This window comes from Pteronotus mesoamericanus, unplaced genomic scaffold, assembly GCF_021234165.1.
Source record: "Pteronotus mesoamericanus isolate MK-2021 breed Mesoamerican mustached bat unplaced genomic scaffold, CSHL_Meso_final scaffold_174, whole genome shotgun sequence".
Lineage (NCBI taxonomy): Eukaryota > Metazoa > Chordata > Mammalia > Chiroptera > Mormoopidae > Pteronotus > Pteronotus mesoamericanus.
Genome location: NW_026555309.1, coordinates 34,012,813 through 34,035,212, shown reverse-complemented (window position 1 = coordinate 34,035,212; position 22,400 = coordinate 34,012,813). Strand labels below are relative to the sequence as shown.

The 22,400-nt window shown below is 43.5% G+C and overlaps 1 protein-coding gene across 1 annotated transcript in view; it reads left to right on the top strand.

Annotated features, from left to right (window-relative positions):
* The window catches only part of SNTB1 (syntrophin beta 1), a 205,129-nt gene that overhangs the window by 89,072 nt on the left and 93,657 nt on the right, over positions 1-22,400 (top strand). The window contains exon 2 of the mRNA XM_054590441.1: positions 10,986-11,211. Coding sequence (XP_054446416.1) covers positions 10,986-11,211 — 226 coding nt within the window. The remainder of the gene's footprint in view (positions 1-10,985; positions 11,212-22,400) is intronic.

Below are 22,400 nucleotides of genomic sequence, written 5' to 3'. Positions count from 1 at the left end.
GTAAAAGCAACGTCTTCCATGCCTCTCATACATTAGGTTCATCCATCACCACCTTCAGGTTCTGAGAGAACGTGGACCAGGGGCCCAATAACATCTGACCAGCAGCTGCAGCCTCCTTTTAACTGGGATGGTCTGTTTCTTTATGTAAAGGCTAGTGTTTATATTTCACCAGTTTATAAGATGCTCAAGATGCTTTGTGTATTTCTTCAGAGTAGAGCCATGGCTAGTGAATACAAATTATGGGGTAGAATTTGGGTTTAATATAAGAAAAGAGATACAAGAAAAACATTTCAGACCAAAAAAAGGTCTTTTTAAAAGTCTGATTTTTAAAATTTTTGTGGTTGGACAGACAGGATTCAGGCATGAGCATCTGGCCACGAGTAGGGGCAGCAGCCAGGGCAAAAGGAAGAGTGTGGTAAAGCTGTCTGGACTGGAGGCCTTGGAGCTGACAGTTCGAATCCCAGCTCTGCCGATGGCTACGACATGACCTTGGGCAGGTCACTTCCCCTCTCCACACCCCTCTCCCTTTGCTTGTCAGGGAGGCATAGTAATATTCCTGCTTTACAGAGTTGCTTTGAAATGAGCTAGGGCCCACTCTGTGGTAAGTAGTCAATATTTGCTAGTTATTAGCATTGTTCTAAAGCCGGAGTTGACAAATGACAGCCCGTAGGTCTAATCGGGCCCTCGGCCGATAAAGTGTTATTGGGATGCAGCCACGCTGATTTGTTTACATATTGTCTGTGGCCTCTTTCATGCGACAGTGGCGGAATGGAGTGGTGGCGACAGAAACCCTGAAGCCTTCAAAGCCTCCCAAATTTTCCATCTGGCCCTTTACAGAAAAAGCTCGCCAAGCTTCATTGTACAGGACAGAGGACGTGAATTTCTGACCCCCACCTGTGACTTCTGTGTCTTGAAACCTCTGGCCTATGCTGTTTCGGTTATGAGACTCCTCTTCCTAAAGAACAAACATGCAAAGAATGATATCTTGCAGATCCTATTAATTTTGTTATTCATTTGCTCAACAAGTCCATGTTTTATAGCCAGACATTTGTGTTAATTGGTGGATATGGATATGACTGTCAATTGTTGTTCTAACGCTAATGAGCACTCCCCATGTGCTAGACTCCGTGCTAAGCCCTGTGTATGTGTGAGCTCATTAAATTGTCATAGCAACCCTCTGAAGTAGGCACTACTATTTATCCCCATTTTACTAATGGGGAATGGAGACGTGGAGAGGTTAAGGAAATTTAACCTTACAGTTCACTAACTGCCACAGTCAGCAAAGTCAAGATTTGATGCGGCTCTCGACTCCAGAGTTTTAACTTCGGTTACGCAGTCCCTCAACTTTGAGGACCTTATGATTCCACCAGAGACAGCTATGTGCAAACAGGTAACCGCGGGTGAGGTGTAAGTGTGGGAACGTGTGGACAGTGAGCAGCGCCGGGCCTTGCGTGGCATCAGCCAGCATCATAACATTTATGTCCTGATGCGGTTGGTATCAGTGGAGGTGGCACACAGCAGGGGTGGAACTGAAGGGAGACGAGCCTGGAAGACTTCAAGAAGGAGGTCTTACTTGAGTTGAGACTCACAGGAGGAAGGGAGGCGTTTATCAGAAGGATTTCCATGCACAGGAGACCATATGTGCACAGAAAGGAAAAGAACATGGCATGTTCAGAGAGTTGAATACTCTTTCTCTGTGGCTGGCAGGTGAACTACGGCCACGAAGAGGGGGCCATCGGAGATGAATACAGGAGGCGGGCAATGGGCTCTGCACTAACTAGGACAGACCCAAGTCCTCTAGCGTGTGTCTCTTTCGGGACAGGGCCCTAGAGTTGTCTGTTTGTTTAATATTCCCTCCCCCCCTATACACATGGACACTCGACTGCCAGGCACCCCGTCTCTCTTGTTCACTGGGATGACCTAACACTCAGGGTGCTGCCCAGAGTAAGAATTCATTAAACGTCTGTTGATTAAGGTAACTAAACCAATCAGTGCACTTCCGGGTGGTTGTACGACTCATAAGATACTTTCCTTGAGTCCAGCTGGCATCTCAGGGGGCAATGGTCTCACTTAGTTGAAGAATAAAGAGAGGTTACAGTGAACGACCACAGTGTCTGAAATAAGGTAATTTTGACATGGTTATTTACTTGGAGGCCAAAGATTACTCCATAATTCATACCCAGTTTTGTTTTACTCCTGGCTCCACATATTAAAATTCAGCACCCTCACCCACGATGTCCTTGTGACCTTATGAGAACCCTTTGGTCCTTCAAATGTCTTTGAAAATCAAGGACCCACCTGGGAGAATGGAAGAGGACTAAGTAGTGGTAAGTGAATAGAAACAATGATTCTTTCAGACAACTCTGCCAAACCAAAGGAGAAGTAACTTGAGCACATCTTCTCAAGGAGTAGGCTTATGTTCATATTTGTCAGGTGTTTGCAGGGTTTGGGAAAAAGTCAGAAGACAGACCTGCCTAAGGCCTAAGAATACAGTACACATTTTGACAGGGCTATTTGTTGGTGATGACACAACCAGTAAGATGAGAAAAGAAACATTCCTTTTTTTAAAAAAACGTTGTCAGAAGAGGCAGCTTCCCAAAGAATCAGACTGTTTGAAGAGTGGGGACCTTATTTCCCTCCCTTGACAGGTGAGGAAAATGAGGTCTGGGTAACGAAGTGACTTGCCCAGGGCAGGAGAGCTCGTTAGTGGCAGGCTGGAACTGTGATCCGTGTCCCCAGCTCCCAGGGCCAATTCTCTTTCCACCTCCCCACTCAGCTTCCTGAAGGATTAGCTACAGCTTCTGAGAAGCCGATATAACCACTTTCATCATTTCTCGGTCTTTCTGGAAATATTGATGATCTCCATCTGCATCTTTCCTTTCTAAGATGACCTAGAAAATGCCATTAAGGGAAAGTCTAAGACTGCATTTTGTCAGCAAATCCCACTGTCACCAAGCTGTCCCCAACTTGAACGGTTCACCAAATGTCCAAATACGCAGGTTTGTTGCCTCAAGCTTTTCCCTAAATCACATTAGGAAATATACATTTTGTGTTCACATCCCATCCAGTAATGAAAAATCTCTCTTCCTTCCTGCAATCTGGAAATCTCTGTTTTTGTCATTTCTGTTGTTATTTTTAGGAAGAAACCTTGCATGTATCATAGGGATCATTGGCTCCTCAGAAGCCAGCCTGGTGGGAGAGTTGATTGGATTTGCCTGAAGCATTTCCTCATTAGTAGCCTGTGTGTGCTTTCCTTTCAAAAGTCACCTGGCTGCCCCAAGAAAGATTTCATTGTTGTAACTTGGGGTCTTTGCAAACATGGGCTTCACTGTTTGCTGGGGTTGTTTTGTTTTCTGGGTTTGTTTTATTTTGTTTTTTGAAATCATCACAACTGCCTGTCCTTCAGAGGAAAACCTGGAAAAGTGACTTGGTGGGTTATTGGTTTGAAGGCCACTTTCTGTGGCTCTCCTCCCCTTTCTTGTACAACTGAAGATTGGAATTTTAATTGCTCAACCACAGTTTTCAATTCATGATGCCCAGAGAGGGGATGGGTTATTAATTAGTTCTGGTTATGAGGTGCCTTGTACCTGGGCCTGGCTGCTGCTTGATTGGTTTCAACCACTCTCTGCCTGAAATGACTGTCTGGGAGCACATGGAGATGTAATTATACAGACACAAGCTGTTCCGTTCTGCCAAGTTAAACCCTCTATAATGAATACATATCACAGTGTCTTAAAAGGAATTTATCGAAATGTCATCATTTAATAGTTCAAGCTTACAAAATCAAGCTCTCTTATGTTACAGGCAATAGGCTTTTAATTGGATGTTTTCTCACAGTACATACAAACCTTGGCTTAAATACACACACACACACACACACACACACATCCAATTAATTTTTTTACGTTTGAGAAAGAGTGTTGCTTCATGGTTAAAAGTGGGCCTCCGGAGCCAGGCTGCCTGGATTTGACTCATGTGCCTGACGATTTCTAGCTCTGTAACTTGGGTGTATGATTTCGCCCCCTTCTTACTGCAGTGTCTCTGGTAAGATGTGGATGATTATAGTGTTTGTATCACAGAGTGGTTCCAAGGTTCGAGTGAGTTAGCAAAGTCCATGAAACCTAGTCATTGTGCTTTTTACTGATTGCTCCGATGTACTTACTTATATTTATGTGTTATAAAATCTAGTGTGTTAAGCTGATGGAATTAGGGATGTCTCCCTGTGGCAAAGCTGAGAGTTGTCCCCTAATATCTAGGTTCTCTTTTTTTTTTTTAACAGTAATAATTTCCCTTCCCTACCAGTTTTAAACCAGTTTGGCACAGTGTTTTCTAGAGTTGAGAGTAAATTCCTTTCCCATCTAGAAGTAGCCATGTGACTTCTGTTTGGCCAGTGGGGTGGAAGCATATATAATGTATCGACTTCTAAAAAGCAGCCCTAAAGGAAGAAAGACGGCGTGTCCTTCATGTCTTCCTTCTTTCCCCTGGTGGGAATTTGGACATGATGGCTGGAGCTCAAGCAGCCATCTTGGATCATTAGATGGAAGGCTTAGGTTGCAAAGTAGGAAGGAGGCAGAAATCCGAGGCCCTGACAACTTCAGAGAGCAGAGCTACCCTAGCAGCCCTACCCTAGCAGCCCTTTTTTTTTACTGTTTTCTTTTGGTATAAGAAAAAAGCAAAAACAAAAAAAACCTCTATATTATTTAATACACTATCATTTGGGGTACCTATTGCAGTCAAATCTAGCCTTTGGTAGCACCTTACCCTGCCTGAATTAGACCACACACTCAGTATTTGGATATTCTGTTTGGTTATTTTATCCTCCTGTTAGGTTGCTCTTAAAAAATAATCTCTAGAAGAGTTCCCCAAGCTTTCATTTGTTTCTTTACGCATAGTGAATATACTTGTTGCCTTGCAGTCTGTGTGGGACTGCTACCGCTATCAGCGTTTTCACTAGTTTTTGTTCATGGAACTTTGTTTCTCTGTGTGCAACATTTTCTTAAATTTTATGCTGCTCGTTGCCCTTGAAAATGATTCATAGGGGCTCTTTGAAGTCTAGAATGAAATTTATTTCAGCTTTCTCTGAAAAGGGTTTGCATTTGATTCTGCCACGCCTGTGGAGGCTTGTCCATCTTGGCACCTTCTTAAGCCAAGTTCAAGATTTAACGCGAGAGCTCATGTCATCTATCCACTTGGCTTCCTCCTTTTCTAGGTGTGAACTTCTTTTAATCTGAGACCTTTTCTTACCGTGTCTTGTGGACAGCACAGGCCTTGGCACATGAAAATTGACGAATTTTCGCTGCAGGAATTCTTGACTTATCGTGCCTACCTTCTTATTTTCTCTGTCTTTATTTTCAGTTTGCCAGTTAAAAAGATTACTCGCTACTGATTACCATTTCCAATGGATTGTCCTTTCTTGCTGTGTCTTCTCTCCCTTGTAAATTCCCCCAGTTGGTTGCCACATAGAAAGTGGCTACTTGGTAAACAGATGCTTCCAGGCTGAAACTTGCCTCTGCCCATGAATGGGTCAAGCCACACATTTCTGGGATTCCTCTCACCTTATATGGATATTTTGAGTATTTCTCAGGTTATCTCTAGCAGTAACCCCCAATGGCCCAGTGACTGGTAGATCTAAGTCTAATGTGCTTCCCCCCTCTAGTGTGCCCAATCTCACTTTTCAGGAGTTTTCTCCACAGTAGACCTCTGTTTCTATCATTTTCTTGCTCATAGACCATCATGGATAGCACCGCTGCCTATAAAATAAAGTCCAAACCTATTAACTTCTCATTTTGCATCTTTCTTATTTCCTAGGAGGGTTAGCCAGATTTTGTGAAAGAATATGATCTCCAGGAAATCAAACCCTGTTCCACCCCTTACTAGCCACATGACTCCGTGGAAGCTAAACTTCAGGGCATGGGTGTGCTGATGTGTCAAATAATATTAGTTTTGCAAAGGATAACCTATGAGAAGCTCCTAGTGTCCACCAGAATTAGAATAGCCACATAAGACATCTCTTTCTTGCAGGGTCTGAATAGGATAACAGTGTAATCTCTTGTTGCTTGTGAGTACATGGATACTTGAAAATGAAAGATCCCTCATCCATTTTCTCTCCGGATCTAGTTTTCTTATATATCAAATGGGACTTCACATGATTATTTTGAAGCTTAAATATGGAAAGCATTGGGTTCCATACTTGGCTTCTCATTGGGTCTTAGGAAAAATGTTCCTTCTTTATCCCCCTTCCAAATTGAGGTCCAACTTTCCTTTCCCATGGAATGGCCATGTAAATTTAAATCAGGGTACATTATAAAAAAGAAGGATTGTGATCCTACTTTTTCCAGTCCTCACTACCCTTCAAGGCCAAGTTGAAATGCCACCTGCTGCATCCGTGCAGCATCACCCCTGGGTTCCTGCTTTCCCCTTTCCCACACATACCCGCTCCTCCAGCCGGAAGGATGACAGTGCAAAAAAGGATCTTCAGACAATCTCAGCTGCTACTTGAATTTCCTACATATCAGTACGTATCATTCTACAGTATACAAAGCTAAACAGTGTTCTAGCTTCTACTAAACCATTTTTAGAGATGAAAAATTCATTATTTTCAAAAGAGGTGTATTTATGTCAGCTTTGGACAGCCTAAATCTGTCCCTCTAAGTTTTCTACACTTGTTCTTAAGTGTGTCTGTGGTTCTCTTTAAATATATTGCACAGAAATAAATAATATTCCCAAGACACGGTGGCCATGAATAACTTCTCTTCTTCTATAACTGTATCTTGTACTAACAGGTTTTCTGAAACCACGAAGCTGTTCCCTCCTAATTGCACTGATATGCAGTTAAGACCCTGAAATCATATTTTCAAATACGTGTTGGTACTACATGACACCTCCTCTGTCTTGAGTTAATACGGCTGTTTTTGATACCTAAGATTGGTTCTCCCGATATAGAGCCACATTACATGCCTGTGGGTATGTTTGGTCTGCTTATTAAATTGTCATGAACCTAATCTGTCACTAGTGCTTCTAGATTCATTTTTCTCCTGAGTTCTTCCAAGGCACTTTATTCCTGCCTAGAACTTAGTTTGTTCTGCTTTGTGTCCTAGTTTAAATGCTTGGCTTATATCGCTATGTCCTAGGTGGGTTCCCCAGAGACAGTGCCTCTGTCTGGGGACAGGGGGGCTTCCGCTGGGCCATGCGCAGTTCCCCAGGGCGGGGGGCCGCTGTGAGTCGTTCACAGCCAACACACAGAGTTTGGATAGGGGTGCCTCGCTGGCAAAAGGGATCTGATAGGACATCAAGAGCAGCAACTACAGTCACCCCTGATTTTGTAATAAATAAATTTTTTTAATAAATAAATTTGTTTTTTTATATACAAATGGTCATAGAGGCTTTATTTACAGTAACCCCAAAGTAGAAACAACCCAAATGTTCATTGATAGGTAAATGGATAAACAAATTGTGGTACATCCATACAATGGCATGTTATGCAACAATAAAAAGGAATAAACTTTTGAGATAGACACGAAGAATAGACTTTTAAAAAATAACTGCTCAGTGAAAGGAGTCTAAGAAAAGTCCATTTGTATGATTCTACTTATGTAAAGTTCAGAAAATGCAACTAATCTATAGTGAAAGAAAACCCATGGGATGCTGCCTGGGGAATGAGAAGGGGCAGGAGCAAGTGATTACAAAGGGGCAGGGAAAACTCCTGGGGGTGATGGATCCGTTCACTGTCTCATTGTGGTGAAGGTTTGATGGGATAGACATATGTCCATACTCATCCAATTATACACTTTAAATACGTATCATTTATTGTGTGTCATTATACCTCAATAGTTGAAAAGGGGGGTGAAAGGGATGAGCTTCAGTGAAGCTGGGGACTGTCATCAGAGATCCCGTTTCTTTCTCTTTCTCCGCTGTGCCTCCTGGTCTGGAAGCAGTTTCTCCCTCACTGACAGGGGATTTCCAAACAAGAGTCCTGAGACATGGAATTCGCCATGAAAGCATAGGCTTAAGTCATGTGCCTACTTTTGAAACAGTAACCATGGCCAGGGAACAGAATATAGTGAACAGGGCCCACCTCTAGAAGTGAAGTCATAAATCTTTGTAGCTCTGATTGTTATCTTGTGAGAATCTTAGAGGTAGAATTACAGTAGGAAAAAAAAAAGTACCAACATTTTTAAGGCTTAATGTCCTGGGGGAAAAAGAAAAGCACACTTGAAAGGGTATTTGGGGAAAGTTTAATGAAGGCCTGTTCGCAAAGGTGTGAAGAGAAGTAAGGGCTAATGAAACTGCTGCGTGACTCACAACAGGAGGGATGTGGTGAGGGGACAGGGACCCTTTCCCATTTTCTAGACCAGGAGGGTGAATGCAAGAGCAGTTCTTGGAACCTGATAAGAATGAAAACTGTGAGGGAGGAGCTATGTGAGGGAGCTGTGGCCTTAGGGACACAGCCCAGTCACTTTGCGGCCCAGCGCTAACCTCTGCTCCTCCTCACCTCCCCCCAGCCAGCTAACCAGCCTTGCCCAGAGTCTGGAGGGTAAGGGAGTCTGGGTGACATGGTCCCGTCAGCAGAGATCAGCCTCCCAGGGCACAGAGCAGAATGGAGAACGGTGGATAGTGGATGGGGATCAAAGAGAATATCCAGTACAACACTCTTTGCTCAAATTTCTTCCACAGAACTACTGTTTAAAAATTTGTATTTTCCTTTTTTAAAATAGTTCTGGGAGGTGATTTATGAGGGACTGTCATGGCCTGCTAAGAAACAGCCTCCTGACCTAACCTGCCCTTATATTGTTTGCCAAATATGTTTGATGTTACACTCCTCCAAACGACTGAAGTTCTCTGAAAGGCAGGGCAGCCGGGCATCTGGCAGTGCACATGGGGAATGGCTTTTTAAAGGAATGCCAGCTCCAAAGTCAAAAGAAAGCCCAGATGACCTCTTTCTCTAGGTTTCCTCCTGTTACCGAATGTGGACCAGGTAGAGGGGGAAGGGTGCCCAAATGCTATTACCAGAACAATGGCCCCTTTTCCCTGGGGTTCCTCTGTTCTAGGTCCTTTGCCCGCCACCCTTAAAAATTATGGCTCTCAATGGCAGAGTTTGGTGAAAAGGAAAGGAAGTATTTATTCAAAAGTTATACAGATTTTGATTAATGGCTAAATGTCACTGTTAAATCCCAAAATCCCTTTAAAATACCCACCAACACACACAGTCCTGCCTTCCCCTCTTTGCCCAGTCAGGCCAGTCAGGGGCACCGTCCTTCAGAAGAAAAAGAACAGAAGTCCGGGGCTCAGCTAGACAGGCCTCTCGCTGTTCCCAGCACCATCTGCTGCATCGCCGCAATCTCCAGCTCTTAATTCAGAACAAAGTGGCACCTTCTCACAGCCCACTACCAAGAGTCCTCTCTCCCCTTTCCTTCCCACGTGGTCTTCACATTTTTCCTTCGCGGCGTGGAGCACACCACCTCCGAGCTCTCGTGAGTACACGCTGTAACCTGTGGAAGCCGCCTGCATGGCTGCTACATCTTGCTTTCCTGCTTCTAAGCTACATGGTCAAGGGAGCCCCCACTCTGCTCCCAAAACCATGTAGTCAAAAGCCTCTAGTATGGCTGCCACACCTGGGTCCCAATCCTGGGAATCTTCCCCCGCAACCTATCTCCTACTCCTTCCGCAAGCGTGCAACCGGGGGAGCTGCCTGCCCAGTTGACAAATTTGTAATTCTTGAGTATGGCGACTACGTGTTTTCTGTCTCTGCAGTTTTTATCAGCCTAGCTCTGGGTCTTGCACAGTGAAGGCTGTGGAACTGAGTCATCTAAGATCTAGAGGAAATGTGCCCTAGCCTATACCCATTCAAATCCACTGCCATTTATCATAACAGATACCTGTAAGGGACTTAGCCAAGACCTCCCCAAGCAGAGGGAACCACACCGTGAGTAATACAAGGAAGTTTGTATCGAGAATTTAGTTGCCCTGTCAACTTAGAAGGTATTGAAGGATCAAATGCTTAAATTCAGAATAGGCAAGTAACATCTTAAGACCAAGAAAAGTTCAAAAAGCAGAATTTCAGCCTGTTTAACTCTTGAACTATTTTTGATTCTTTGAATTGTATAAAGAAATCTATGCATATGACTACATATGAAAATGGTATAAAAGCGTAATAAATGAATAGTAAAGGTCTACTTCTCCAGCATCCTCACTTTTACTTCCACTCCCCAGAGCTAACTACTACTAACATTTTGCTGTGTTTCTATCCAGAAATAGTTGTAGGTATAAAACCATATATATATATACATATATATATTTGTGATTTTATATGAAAAAGATTATGATATAGGTTCTGCTCTCTACTTTTTTAAATCTGATAATAGATCTTACAGGTCTTTCTATATCAACACACAGGCTTTTCCTATAGATGTCTTCCAATTCACTTAATCTGTCCTTTTTAGTGGACACTTAAGTTGTCCCTCATTTTCACCTCTTAATATAATATTTTTGCCTTACAAAATATGTGTTCTTCTGTGCATTTCTTTGCATATATGTTCTTAACGCTACTAACTTGAAAAGCCTGTTGTTGTTTCTCAGCGGAAAAATGAGGGCATGGGGAGCGAATGCGATGACCAGGTTCCCTACGTCTATATTGAATAATTGCGTGTTTTTAGCCTGTTATGCATTTTTGTTTCCTGCCCATTTGTTTTTCAGCCTCTTTCCCAGAATGCAACTTATAGGCAAAAAAGATAAAAGTTGTCCTAGTTAAAAAAAGCTGAAAGTTCAGGCCATCATAATAGCAATTTCGAAAAACCAGGTTGGTATATAATTTAAATGACAGGGCACCTATTATGAAAGGAGCAGAAGTTCTGACTCTTGTTCAGAATTTAAGAGGTTCAATATTAAGATCTTGTCTAATGCAAGTTTCAAAAACGCAATCAGATTTTCCAGGAATTCAGCCCTGATGTAGTTAAAAGAGCTTCCCTTTTTTTTTTTTTCCCTTGCAGTGAAGTACATGCGAGAAGCTACACCCTACGTGAAGAAAGGCTCCCCAGTATCCGAGATTGGGTGGGAAACACCGCCGCCTGAGTCCCCTCGGTTAGGGGGCGGCTCCTCAGACGCGCTGTCATCATCGACATCGCAGCCCTTCTCCTTCCACAGAGACCGGAAGAGCATCCCCCTCAAGATGTGCTACGTCACTCGGAGCTTGGCCCTGGCTGACCCTGAGAACAGGTAAAGAGGCCCGAAGCTCTGCGTGGCTCCGCGGCTCTTCCACCTCTGAGGTCTCGAGGGGGCCCTTGCGGGGGCGGTCCCCATGTTCTGCGAACGCCCAGTGGTTTCCATAGAACATCCTGAAAGGGCAGTGCTGAGATATTGTGTGTCCAAGCCAGGCTCCCTCCCTCTCATCGTCCATCCTTCTTCCTCCTGTCTCCTGTCCTCACAAAGAGCCTGCATGTACAATGAGTCCTGGTTCTGGAAAGGGATGAAAAACTGGAGTTGAAATCCTAAGTGTCTTCCCTGGGCCTCTGCCATGGTCAATTTATGGGACTTTGGGCAAGTTTCTCAAACTGCTAGATTTCCCTTTTGTCACCTGTAAAATGGGGATAATCAAATTAGATACCTCATTGGGTCGGGAGGATTAGCGGAGGAAATGTATGTGAAGAGCTTAGCACAGGAAAACCTTCCAGGAATGTAAGCTGAATCATTCACCATCAGTGGTTGTTAATAATAAGCAAATCAGCCCCTCTGGGCCTCAACTATGTATTTGGAGAGTCAGATGAAGGATAAAGCTGTTTTTACGCTAAACCTCTGTTTGAGCTCTTGAGAGAAAGAAGTGGCTCTGACCCAAGCTTGGGGTGCTTTTCCCAAAGTCTGTACGTGACTTCTCAAGCCACAGGACAGATAGATCACCCAGTCCGTGGAAATTATAAGGATTCCAGCCAAGACAAGCAAATATTTAACTCATCAGAACAGAAAACATACATCTGGGTGGAAAATAAGAGATAACGTAGAGGAGAGAGAGAGAGAGAGAGAGAGAGGGAGGGAGAGAGAGAGAGAGAGGAAGTGAGTCAGCAAGGGGGGAATCCTGGTGACCTTTGTGTCCACATTCAAAAGCCAAAAATAGAAACAACCGCTGGCCCTTATTTCGAACATGTGCAGGACAGCTGCCGCCCACCCCAGTCGGAAGTATTTGGCTAGGTGCAGCGTCGATGGGGAAAAGCCAGTGGGAATGGGGGCAGGGCGAAAGATGCCTCCTTGGCTCAGTGCTCAGTGCTTTTTTTGTTCTCTTCCTAATAAGCTCAGTCGAAGGAAGCTGCTAGCCTTTCTGACTCCAGCCAGCTGTGGGGTCCACCTCACTGCCCCGGCCGGCCCCTCCTATGTCAGTTCCATCTACACAGGGGTCAGAGATCAGCAGTTGTAAGAGAGAGCCAGTGGGTATCAGCAAAAGATGCATCAGAGCAAGCCGACTAGAAGGAGGCAGAGTCCACAGATGATGCGCTCCCATCTGCTCTCTGGTTTGTATCCCCTCAATATCTGCCCCTTTCCTGAGTGTACCGTTGATGTCCTGGATACTCAGAGTCTCCTCTTCCCTGGCTTCTTAGCCACCTATCAGACATGTCCTTTGTCCCAAGAGTCTGAGGTCTAAGGTTTCAGATCTGATGAATTTATAGTTTATCAAGTGTCTGTCTTGTGCTGGGCATTGTGCTAATTCCTTCAGATCCAAGACTGCAAAGTGTCAGCCTACAGGTGTACTCAGCCCACTCATATGTTTACTGGGTGGTCTGTCTAATGTTTTAAGAAATTTGAACTAGTGGTTACATTGAATAGGTAGGAATTTACATTAAGAAGCCAGGTTCCTGCTTTTCTAGAAAAATCAGAAGATCTGGTGCTATTAGGCCCACATGGCTGCAGGCAGGGCTCCATCTGCAGGAGTCTGGTAAAGGCTTCTGCTTTGACAAGGAAATGAACTCTCTTCTTCACTCCAATTGCCCTACACTTAGGTTACCTGCCTGGTCTCGTACACTTCCTGCCTAGTTCCTGCCTAGGTTCCTGCCTAGAGTTTATAATCCTGCTTAGTTCTCTAACAGCCCTCTCAGTTTCTGTCTTTGCCTCCATTTTACAGATTAAAAAACTGAGGCTCAGTGCTTCCCTAAGTTTCCAAACATCATGTAGCGAATCTATGGTATAGCTGGGCTTCAGACTCATGCCTCTGTTTACCATTACCAGAGAAAAGTGCACAGACTAGAAAACTTGGTACATTGTAGGAATGATTAATGCAATGGGGAGAAAGTTCAAGTAAATGATTTCCAGGATTCCTTCCAGCTCTGGACTGACATGTTATAACATATCTCCCAAGACATTTAATTATATTTTAAAGAATATTTTGGGAGCCATTGTGTCTCAGTTCAAATATTGAAAGTCTTTTCTGTCAAGCCAGTTGAGGGAATGTGTTTTTAAAGTTTTAGATCACTGCTCATCCAGTTCTCTGGTGAAGAGTGTATGTAGGGCCTTGCAGGTGGTGAGGGAGAGCCTGTCCCACTAGGGTGTGAGAACCACCTGGGCAGGACTGAAAAGGACAATCCCACTGAGCCAGAGGGTCTAGGAGGGGACTTCAGTCCAGGCAGACCCAAAACTTCAAAATTAACCTTTTCTAATATATACATATATCCAATCACCAAGATGTACACTTCAAATATCTTATAGTTTTGTCACTTATATCAAATGCAGTGGAAAAAAAATATTAGGTTCTTAGGTGAGTCTGGACCACAGTTGAAGAGAAAAAAAGAAAAAGAAAACAAAAATTGTACAGAACTCCAGTTACACATGGGGCAGAGTATAATGTACCAAGTCAGAAATGTGGACTCTGTTGAACACAAGACACATCAAAGCATCCAAGGCAAATGCAAAATAACAACAACAACAGAGAGCATCAGTTTTGATCTTGGTATGTGATAGGGTAAAATGCAGATTCAAATGCACAAAGCCAGACAGAAAAAGCCAGCGTTCACAAGAACATTCATCAGTTATGAATGCACACTGAATACCCTCCGCAACGACCTTTAGAAGAACCTGCAGGTGATGCAAGAAGACATAAAAACACACTGATGTTATGTAACCTAACATCCTATTCTCAGTCCAAGGACAGGGCAAGTGGGCAGAAGGTAAATAAAGATATAAGAGATCCAAACTCCATAATTAATACAGAAGATCTGGATGCATCACAAACCTTATACCCTGATAATGAAGAATACGCTTTCTTTTCAAGTCACAAAATTAACCATAGGTTAGGTCACAAAAAATGCAGTAAGTTCCATAAGATAGACATAATACAAACAACATCCTCTGATGACAGTGGAGTAAAACTTAGAAAATCCATAACAAAACCAAAACACAGAAAGGTTTTCTTCATGGTTTCATAAAAGCTCTCTATGAAGTAACTCTAGGGTCAAAGGGGAAATAGAAACTGAAATCGTAGCATTTCTAAAAAAAAAACCAGTAATCATGAAAATAATACACATATTAAATATAAAAGAGAAAGAAGGGCAAAGGAGGGAGGAGGAGGACTCTAGTCAGCTTGATTCGCGATGGAATCTTTGTTCTACCACTTGTGCGTGAATTTAAGCAAATATCTTGTTCATCCAAATAACAACCCAGGGAACCGGTACTCTAATGTCTATTTTATAGACCATGAAACTTAGTTCAGAGATGAGAGTAGAAGCAAACTGTAGACCTGGGATTCAAACCCAGGCCTGGCTGACCCCAAGCCCAGTTTCTAAGGTCGTGACACCTCAGTGCCTGTGACTTGAGCACCTGGCAGGACGGCTCACCTGAACTGTAAGCCCCACAGCCAGGATTTCACGGTCTCCTGGCAGCTAAAACCTGCGAACCAATGACTAAGGCCACACCATCATGGGCTAATCCCCTTGGTTGGGGACGCATAGCGACTTGGAGTTGTCATTAAAATCTCTAATATTCAGTTTCTCAAATAGACACAAGCGTTAAACAGCAGGCAGATCACTGCTCTTCCTGTGAAAAAGGTCGCCCAGCAGGCATGGAATCCACACGGATATGTCACTGCTAGTGGCTGTCAATGATTACAATATTTTTAAAAATAGTGTCTCTTAAATACCTCATTTTTCATATTCAGCCCTTTGTCTTCACAGCCACTGCCCTAGTCCAGGCCACATCCTCCTCCGCCCTCCATTTGGACACACTTCCTGCCAGGTGCTCTGTTCCCAGTTTGCTCCTTCCCCGGCCCCTACCACCTACTGCATGCCCCGTCAGCCAAAGGAGTATGAATCCCGCCACACTTAGCCATTTGGTCAAAATGGCGCCCTGTCACCTGTAGAAACTCCTCAGCATTGTGTAAAAAAAAGCCATGAGGTTTAGGATCTTCCCTAACTCTCCAGCAACCCTTAAACAATTTGTGCACATCCTTCACTTGCCTCCCTGACAACTTCCTGGTCACCCTTGATGCCTCGGCACAGATGTAGCACAGTCCCACTCCCACTATACCTTGTGGGTAGGTCTGTCCAGGACAGAACCCTTTATGACTTGTGATTTTTTTCCAGTTTAAGAACTACCCAGTTCTTAAAGCCATAAGACCCTTGAGTTCTGAGGCATCCCATGTGCTCATTTTAATACCCTAGCTTTTAGAACATTTTTTGATACAAAGCAGACATTCCAAAATATACGATATGTTAATTGCTAAATGGCATACCGATCTGTCCATTTTTGGTATTTTTGCTTTTTCAGCTACTTCTGTTTAAAAAATCTCCTACTAAATAGCCTTAGGAGTAAGAGAATAAATAAAAGCACAGTTCTATCCTGTCAAACTGAGCAGACTTGAAGAAACCAGGACGATCCATCAACCAAACCTGTCACTAGGTTGAAAGCTGACGGACCAATATGGGTGGTGTATGTAGCTTTTGTCACATACCACTGTACACTGTCACCATTAAATTATGGAGCTATGCACACAACCTTTCTGAAAAATCAGTGCACATCTCTATTTATGGCGCACACGTGAAAAATTCACAGAAGGCGCTCATGTGGTTTCAAACAGACGAGCTCTGTTCATCAGACTGTGATTCAGAAGGGCATGACTTGAACAGCCCAAAAGGATGCGTGGACATGCTCCCACCAAGTGCCCTCGGTGACGTCATGGGATCAGCCCCCAAGCTCCAGCCTCAGGGATCAGAAACCTGATCAGTAGTATGGTGACATGGGATGTATCTCTAAGACATGGACTCCCATTAGCCAAATAAGACAGAATTCATTTCTAACATGCAATGCAATTGTAAACAAATGGAAATGGCTGCAGAGGAGGACCCGCATGTCCTCCCTTTGCAGGCAGGCTGTATTGGAAGATAAGTGAAAATACAAGCAGAACACCAGGACACCAAGGGATAAAAGCCATGTGAACCTTCAAGGCAGCCTAAGCAATGCCTGCTCTCTCTACGTAGGCCAGCTTTGTGAGAAATTAAATTGTCACCAAGGTTATCAATACAATTGATGCTATTAGACCTTCTGTATATTTGAGACAAGGAAGCTGGACGCCATCCCTTCCCAGATCAGGAGAGCCTTGCTAAGGTGCCACTGTGTTGCTTTCTGCGTCTCCTTCCTATTTTGGGCTGTACATAAATGGGCTGGGGTTGCCCCACGTGGCTCCCCTCTGTCTCCTACAGTTCATACAGTCTGATTCCTGATGGATGGGGATCCAAACAGTGCACTTAAATTTCACTTACCAGATTAAATTATTTTCCAGTCCTGGCTCCCTGAAGTTCCTCCCATATCACCTTGTCTAGAGCTTTCGGTGATCCCAAATATGTTAGTTATGCATTTATAGACAGAAAGTCTTTTGATGACAGCTAGCAAAAAATTAATAATTTTACATAATAGCATTATATCTACCCTTTTCCAGTGTTTGGAGGCCCATTATTGCCCTCCCCCTCCCCCAATATGTAGAGTTCTCAAATATGCTCTTTAAACTTGGACCGCTATTGGTAAGTTCCCTCCCTTTGTGCATCCAGAATGAAGATTCGTGAGGTGCTTATATCCATCATCTCTCCACAGTAAGCCCTTGAGAAAAGTGCTTCCTCTGTTTAGGGGCTCACAAAATATTATGTACTTTCTTGGTTCTGTTGTTTTCATTCTTGGTCGGACACGTTGTGGTGGCCTCAGGACTGAAACAATTGCCAGCTGATCTTAATTGACATTTATGTTTTGGAAACCAAAGAAAAATGTAAAATCAATGTATAATGGTGCTGTAGTACGTGAACGCAGTTTAAATATCTAAAACAGAGGCCCAAATTAACTACATGCTATTATCACTGAGTAAAACTCTAGAGTTCAAGTTAGAAAATATGGCTTTGAATCCCAATTCTGTCACTTATTGCCTTTAACTTCAGATAAATTATCAAATCTCTCTGATTTCTTATCTACGCAATGTAGATACTGACCATGTGTAATTGTTGTGATGAGTAGATGACAATGTAGACATCGGCCAGTTCCTGGCAATATATGGCATTGTTGCAGCCTTCAATAAAACATACCTTCATATCTGGGTGCAAGGGAAGGGAAATTTTTTTTATTTCCCAGCAGAGAGAAGTTTCCAGGTCATCTCCCCTAGCTGTTAGGCAGGGATTATTGTGTAAGACACCGCCTTTGACATTTCTGGCACTCTGCAGGAACCTCAGCTCCAGTTTTCCCAACTAAGGGTATTGCAAAGCCTTAACTATTATCTATGTATCAAACTTCAAGTCCTCAGCCCACCCACCATTACCCAACCCACTACCAGCCATGACCCCACCCCCAGTCCACTTTTTCAGGGTGCCTTGTGATCAGCTTGGATGCTCACCACACTGGTTTTCATTGCTCTTGCACCCTTTTGAACACCTGGGAATTTCCTTTTCTGTTCTCCAAGCTCAGCAGTACATTAAAACAAAGCAAGCAAACTTTTCTTATTATATCTTATCTAGCATATCCAGGTGTCCGTAGCAGAAAGGTTTCTGAATTTGTGTAGAACCTTATTTTGCTGGGATTGGAAGCCTCCATCACGTGGCTATAAAATTCCTTGTCATCGACTATGTATACTGTGAACAAAAGTCAATGGTTCTATTTTATCAACTATAATTTTTTTAAAAAGTTAACCTTTTACTACCATGTTTAAAACTAAAAGAAAACAAGCAAGCAACAAAAAACCATGAGCATTATATTTTGGACAACCTGACACTTTCATTTGAAAGCATGGACTTTACCAACCACCAGGGGCACCATTTTGGTTATGGTTATTCATCTGTATCTATTGTCTGTCTGTTTGTCTCTCTCTCTGTCTCTCTACCTACCTACCTAAACTTGCTTCTTACTCAGACAACCACTAGTGAGACATTTTGTTACTATAAAAATGGTATTCATAAAAAGAGTGATGGCCTCAGTGTTTGGTTCAGTGGTGCTCACATTCTCCATTTGAGAAATATAGGAAGTAAAATATATAGTAACATTTCAACAATTTTTTTAAAGGTGTTTGGGAAGGGGGAGTTCAGAGCTGAAATAGTCAGAAAACTAAAACAAAAAATAAGGTCCTAAACAGTTGTGTTATTTCTAAGTGTACATAGACAAAGTAAGGAGGTATGCCTTGTGGCATGTATAACAGACCTAAGAAAATAGGTAACATGCTCCCTTTTAAAGTAATTTTTAAATAAAAGTTTAAATGTTATCAAAACATTGAAAGTAGGTAGTTTAAAAATCAAGTAAAAATCAAATTTATATTTAAAAAGCAATGGCTTTTTATCTTTTATTTTGCAGCCCATCCGTAAACCAATTCACAGACTCATCTCTAAGATCTGGAAAATTTTCTTCTAATTATTTGATAATGTCCTCCCTTGTTTCTTTCTCTCTCTCTCTCTCCCTCTCTCTCTCTCCCTCTCTCTCTATCTCTCTCTGTACATCCCCTGTTGAAAGGATGCTGGCAGACCTCCTGGATTGATTTTCTAAGTCTGTTTCTTTCTCTGTTACTTCCATCACATGTTAAAACTTTTTTTGGCCTTTCCTATGAATATATTCTGTTTAAATATCATCAATTATATTTAGCTCTTTGTGTTCTGTTTCTTTTTAGTAGAACTGTGTTCTTGTTTTCTGGATACCCTATTTTCTCGTAATTGTTGGAGGCTATTAATTACTTTTTAAAATTTTTCTGTGTTTGTGCTCTTTGTTTCTGTAGTTAACATTTTTTTCTGTTTGTTTGGATCTTCATCTTCCTTGCTGGAGGTTTTGATGATCTTTTGCTAACTGCCCATTTTTTTCCCACTGAGAGACTAAGAAGCCTGTGTGTGGCGAGGGAGGCGGATGAGTTGGTGAGAACTCCTTTACGGTTATAGCTTGGCAAGTGAGCCTTACTAAGAGTCTCCTTCCAAGCGCAAATGTTAGTGTTTGGAAGTTTTCTCTGGGTCCAGTGAATTTCTTAAAGCAGAACCATCCAGTCTCCCTCCTTGAGAGCGGGAAGTGGTGAGACGGTAGAGGAACACTCATCTGCCAGCTTTCCGAGAGAGCCACCGCTCAGCTAGCAGACCTCACGTAAGACCTTTGCGTTCAGCCCTGCATCGCCCCTAGGTCTTTCTCTGCAGGCTCCAGGCCCCTGTAGGTGGTGCGGAGTTAAGGGACTCACATCTCTGCCATCCTCCAGGTTGTAACTGTCTTAGCTCTCCCTCCGCTCCACACTCTGTTACCTGCCTCCTCCTGACTCTGTTGCTGTTTGTCCTTGCCCCTCTTATTCTCCTGTGAGTTTACACCTATTTTACTGACTTTTTTTCCTGGGATCTTTTAAGGGAGAGGAAATGAATGTGAATGGCCAAACCAGTATTGTTTTTCCCCATAAGGAGCCTTGCATCATTTGCATCTTTGTATACAACAGAGAGCACAAAAGGTTCATTTTAATGAGCTTAAAAAACTTTCAGAGCCTTGTTATTTTGAAGAAATGTTTCCTCCAAAGATAAACGTCAGGATTTGTCCTAATTATCATACATTTTTAATCAGTGGGAGATTAATTAGTAAGTTTTCCCTGGCAATGGAAAGCTAGTGTAAAATAAAGGAATTTAACTATCTTTGGTTAGCCTTGGGAAAGAGCGTGGAGGAGATGGCTTGCCAGGAATGGCCCCGTGATTCCAATACACAATAAAATAACTTCATTTTAGCTCTCATCCATGCTTCTAAGGATCATTCCAGGAACAGCTCAGTTTCCCCTCTTCTAAGCATACATTAAGAGGTCGAACTCAACCATGAGGGCGTGGAGAGATTTTTGCTAATGTTGACTCCCAGTGCTTAGGTCTTGATCCTTTGCTCTTGATACATTAATTGAACCCTATCTGGTTTGCGAAAAGCTGTCCCAGGATTTTCCAGCTGCGATAATGGAGCTTCTGAAAATAACCCGCACGCCGTGAGGCAGCCGCCTTCCATTCCAGCAGGAATCTCCGGCCATGGGTTGGAGAGAAGGGGAAGTGGGGACTTCACAGGGGGTTCCCTTCCCTCCCTTCCACACATGCGTGGAATTCTCTTTTCCTTCGTGGAGGGTGGGTGTGGGGCACAGAGAGCTGCACGTGGTTAGCTGGACATACAGGGCCCCTATCTATTGACAGAAAGTCCCTTTGTTCCTAACTAATTCTAGAATGAGAATTTCGACCTTGATCGTCCATTAAACCTGGTTGAGATTTCTTTCCCTTTCTGAAATTTCAAGTTTTGAATAGTTTCGAGCATACAGGCTTTGTGAGGGGCTGAGTCTCTGGCAGGGACAAGAGTTCTTGCCCTGACGTGGCTTACGGTCCGGAGGGAATACGTACAAGTAAGCCAGCGGTTACAAAACAGGACTATAAGAAGGCAATGAGGGGAGTGAAGGGTGCTGTGCAAGCTGCCTCTCAGGGAAGCTGGCTAATCCAGAGTTCTGTTCTGGAGGGAGGAGGTAGCTGTCTGAAGAAGTGATGTCTATGCTGAGACTTGAATAATAAAATACAAGTTAGCCAGGTCCAAGTTTAGGGGAGGAAAACAAGAAGAGCAAAGGAAATAGTATGAGTTTTGACACTAAGGCGAGAAGAAAACATAGTTCTTTAAGAACTGAAAGAAGTTCAGTGCCCTTGGAGCAATCTATACACATAAGGAAAAACGGGTCCGGAGTCTGGAGAGGTTGTTGTGATGAGAGCTAAGCCATGTTGTGATTGGGACCTTATCCCAGGAGCCGTCTCAGGCGGTGGCCTCACAGTGACGCGTGTGCTGGAAGGAGGCAGGACTGGAGGCTGGGGAAGCCGGGGGAGGGCTCTTGTAAAAACTGAGAGGGGAAGCAATCCTGGCTCGGGCGGGAGTAGGACCGGTACCACTAAAGAGAACTCGGATGAATCTGAGAGGTTTCAAGGAATGGAATCTGCAGCAGTTTGGGGTAAAAATGGGTTTGGAGGGATAAAGAAAAAGGAGTCCAGAACCAGCTTTGCTCTGTCATCCGCAGACGTAGGGCCATGGTCAGCCACACACCTGGCCCTGTTCCTTAGATGATCACACCACCCTGAGAAGGTGGGGCTGAGGGCAGGCACGTCTTGGTGGAGGGTCAGGGTAGGTAGAGGCATAGGACAAGTTTAGACCTTTGGAGATATTGTCTGGATTGGGCAACAGTGTATGACTTGCCTTTGAGAGTTTTATGCCCCTAATTGAATTTTCCAGCATGGTGAGGACAGCAGTGTGGCTTGTTTTTCTTTCGTATTTGCCACAGTTCTGAGAACACCACACAGAAGTCACTCGCTAAAGACAGTGAGGTTGCTCAGGGTCCTGCCAGTACACGCTCTTGAAGGGTTAAGTGAGGAGTGTTGAATGAAGGCACTATTTACAAAAGAGCGGGGCGTTAAATGAACCAACAATGGACAGAGAGGCACCCAGGGCTTAGGAGAGGTGGGAAGTTGTTCCCACTGCCGGGCCTGAGGAAGGACAGGAGGAAGTTTCTGCAGCCTGGTGAGGGCTAGAGCCCTGGGAGACACACTGCGGTCCCACCCCGGAATCTCCTGCCGGTGCTTCTGACGAGCTGCTCACAACCGGAAGCCAGGGGCCAGCGAGCCTGAGTGACACTGATTAGTATATAGAGTTTGACATCCTGGAGTACAGACCAAGGCAGAGAAGGGCAGAGCATGACTCCGGAGGCAGAAATAGAAAAGAAAACAGCACAAAAGTGTAATTATATTCTGCCTCTTTGGAAATAGATCTGACATGTATATGACAAGTGATAACTAGTTATAAGAAAAATGCGGTTAACCGAAACACTTCGTGTCCTGACATTGTCGGAGACAAACGTCTTGGACGGTCCCAAATCAATATGTACAAGTTCTGCTTAACAAAAGATGTTGTGCCCTGTCTAGTGTTTGGATCACCATGATGCCAACTGGAGGTGA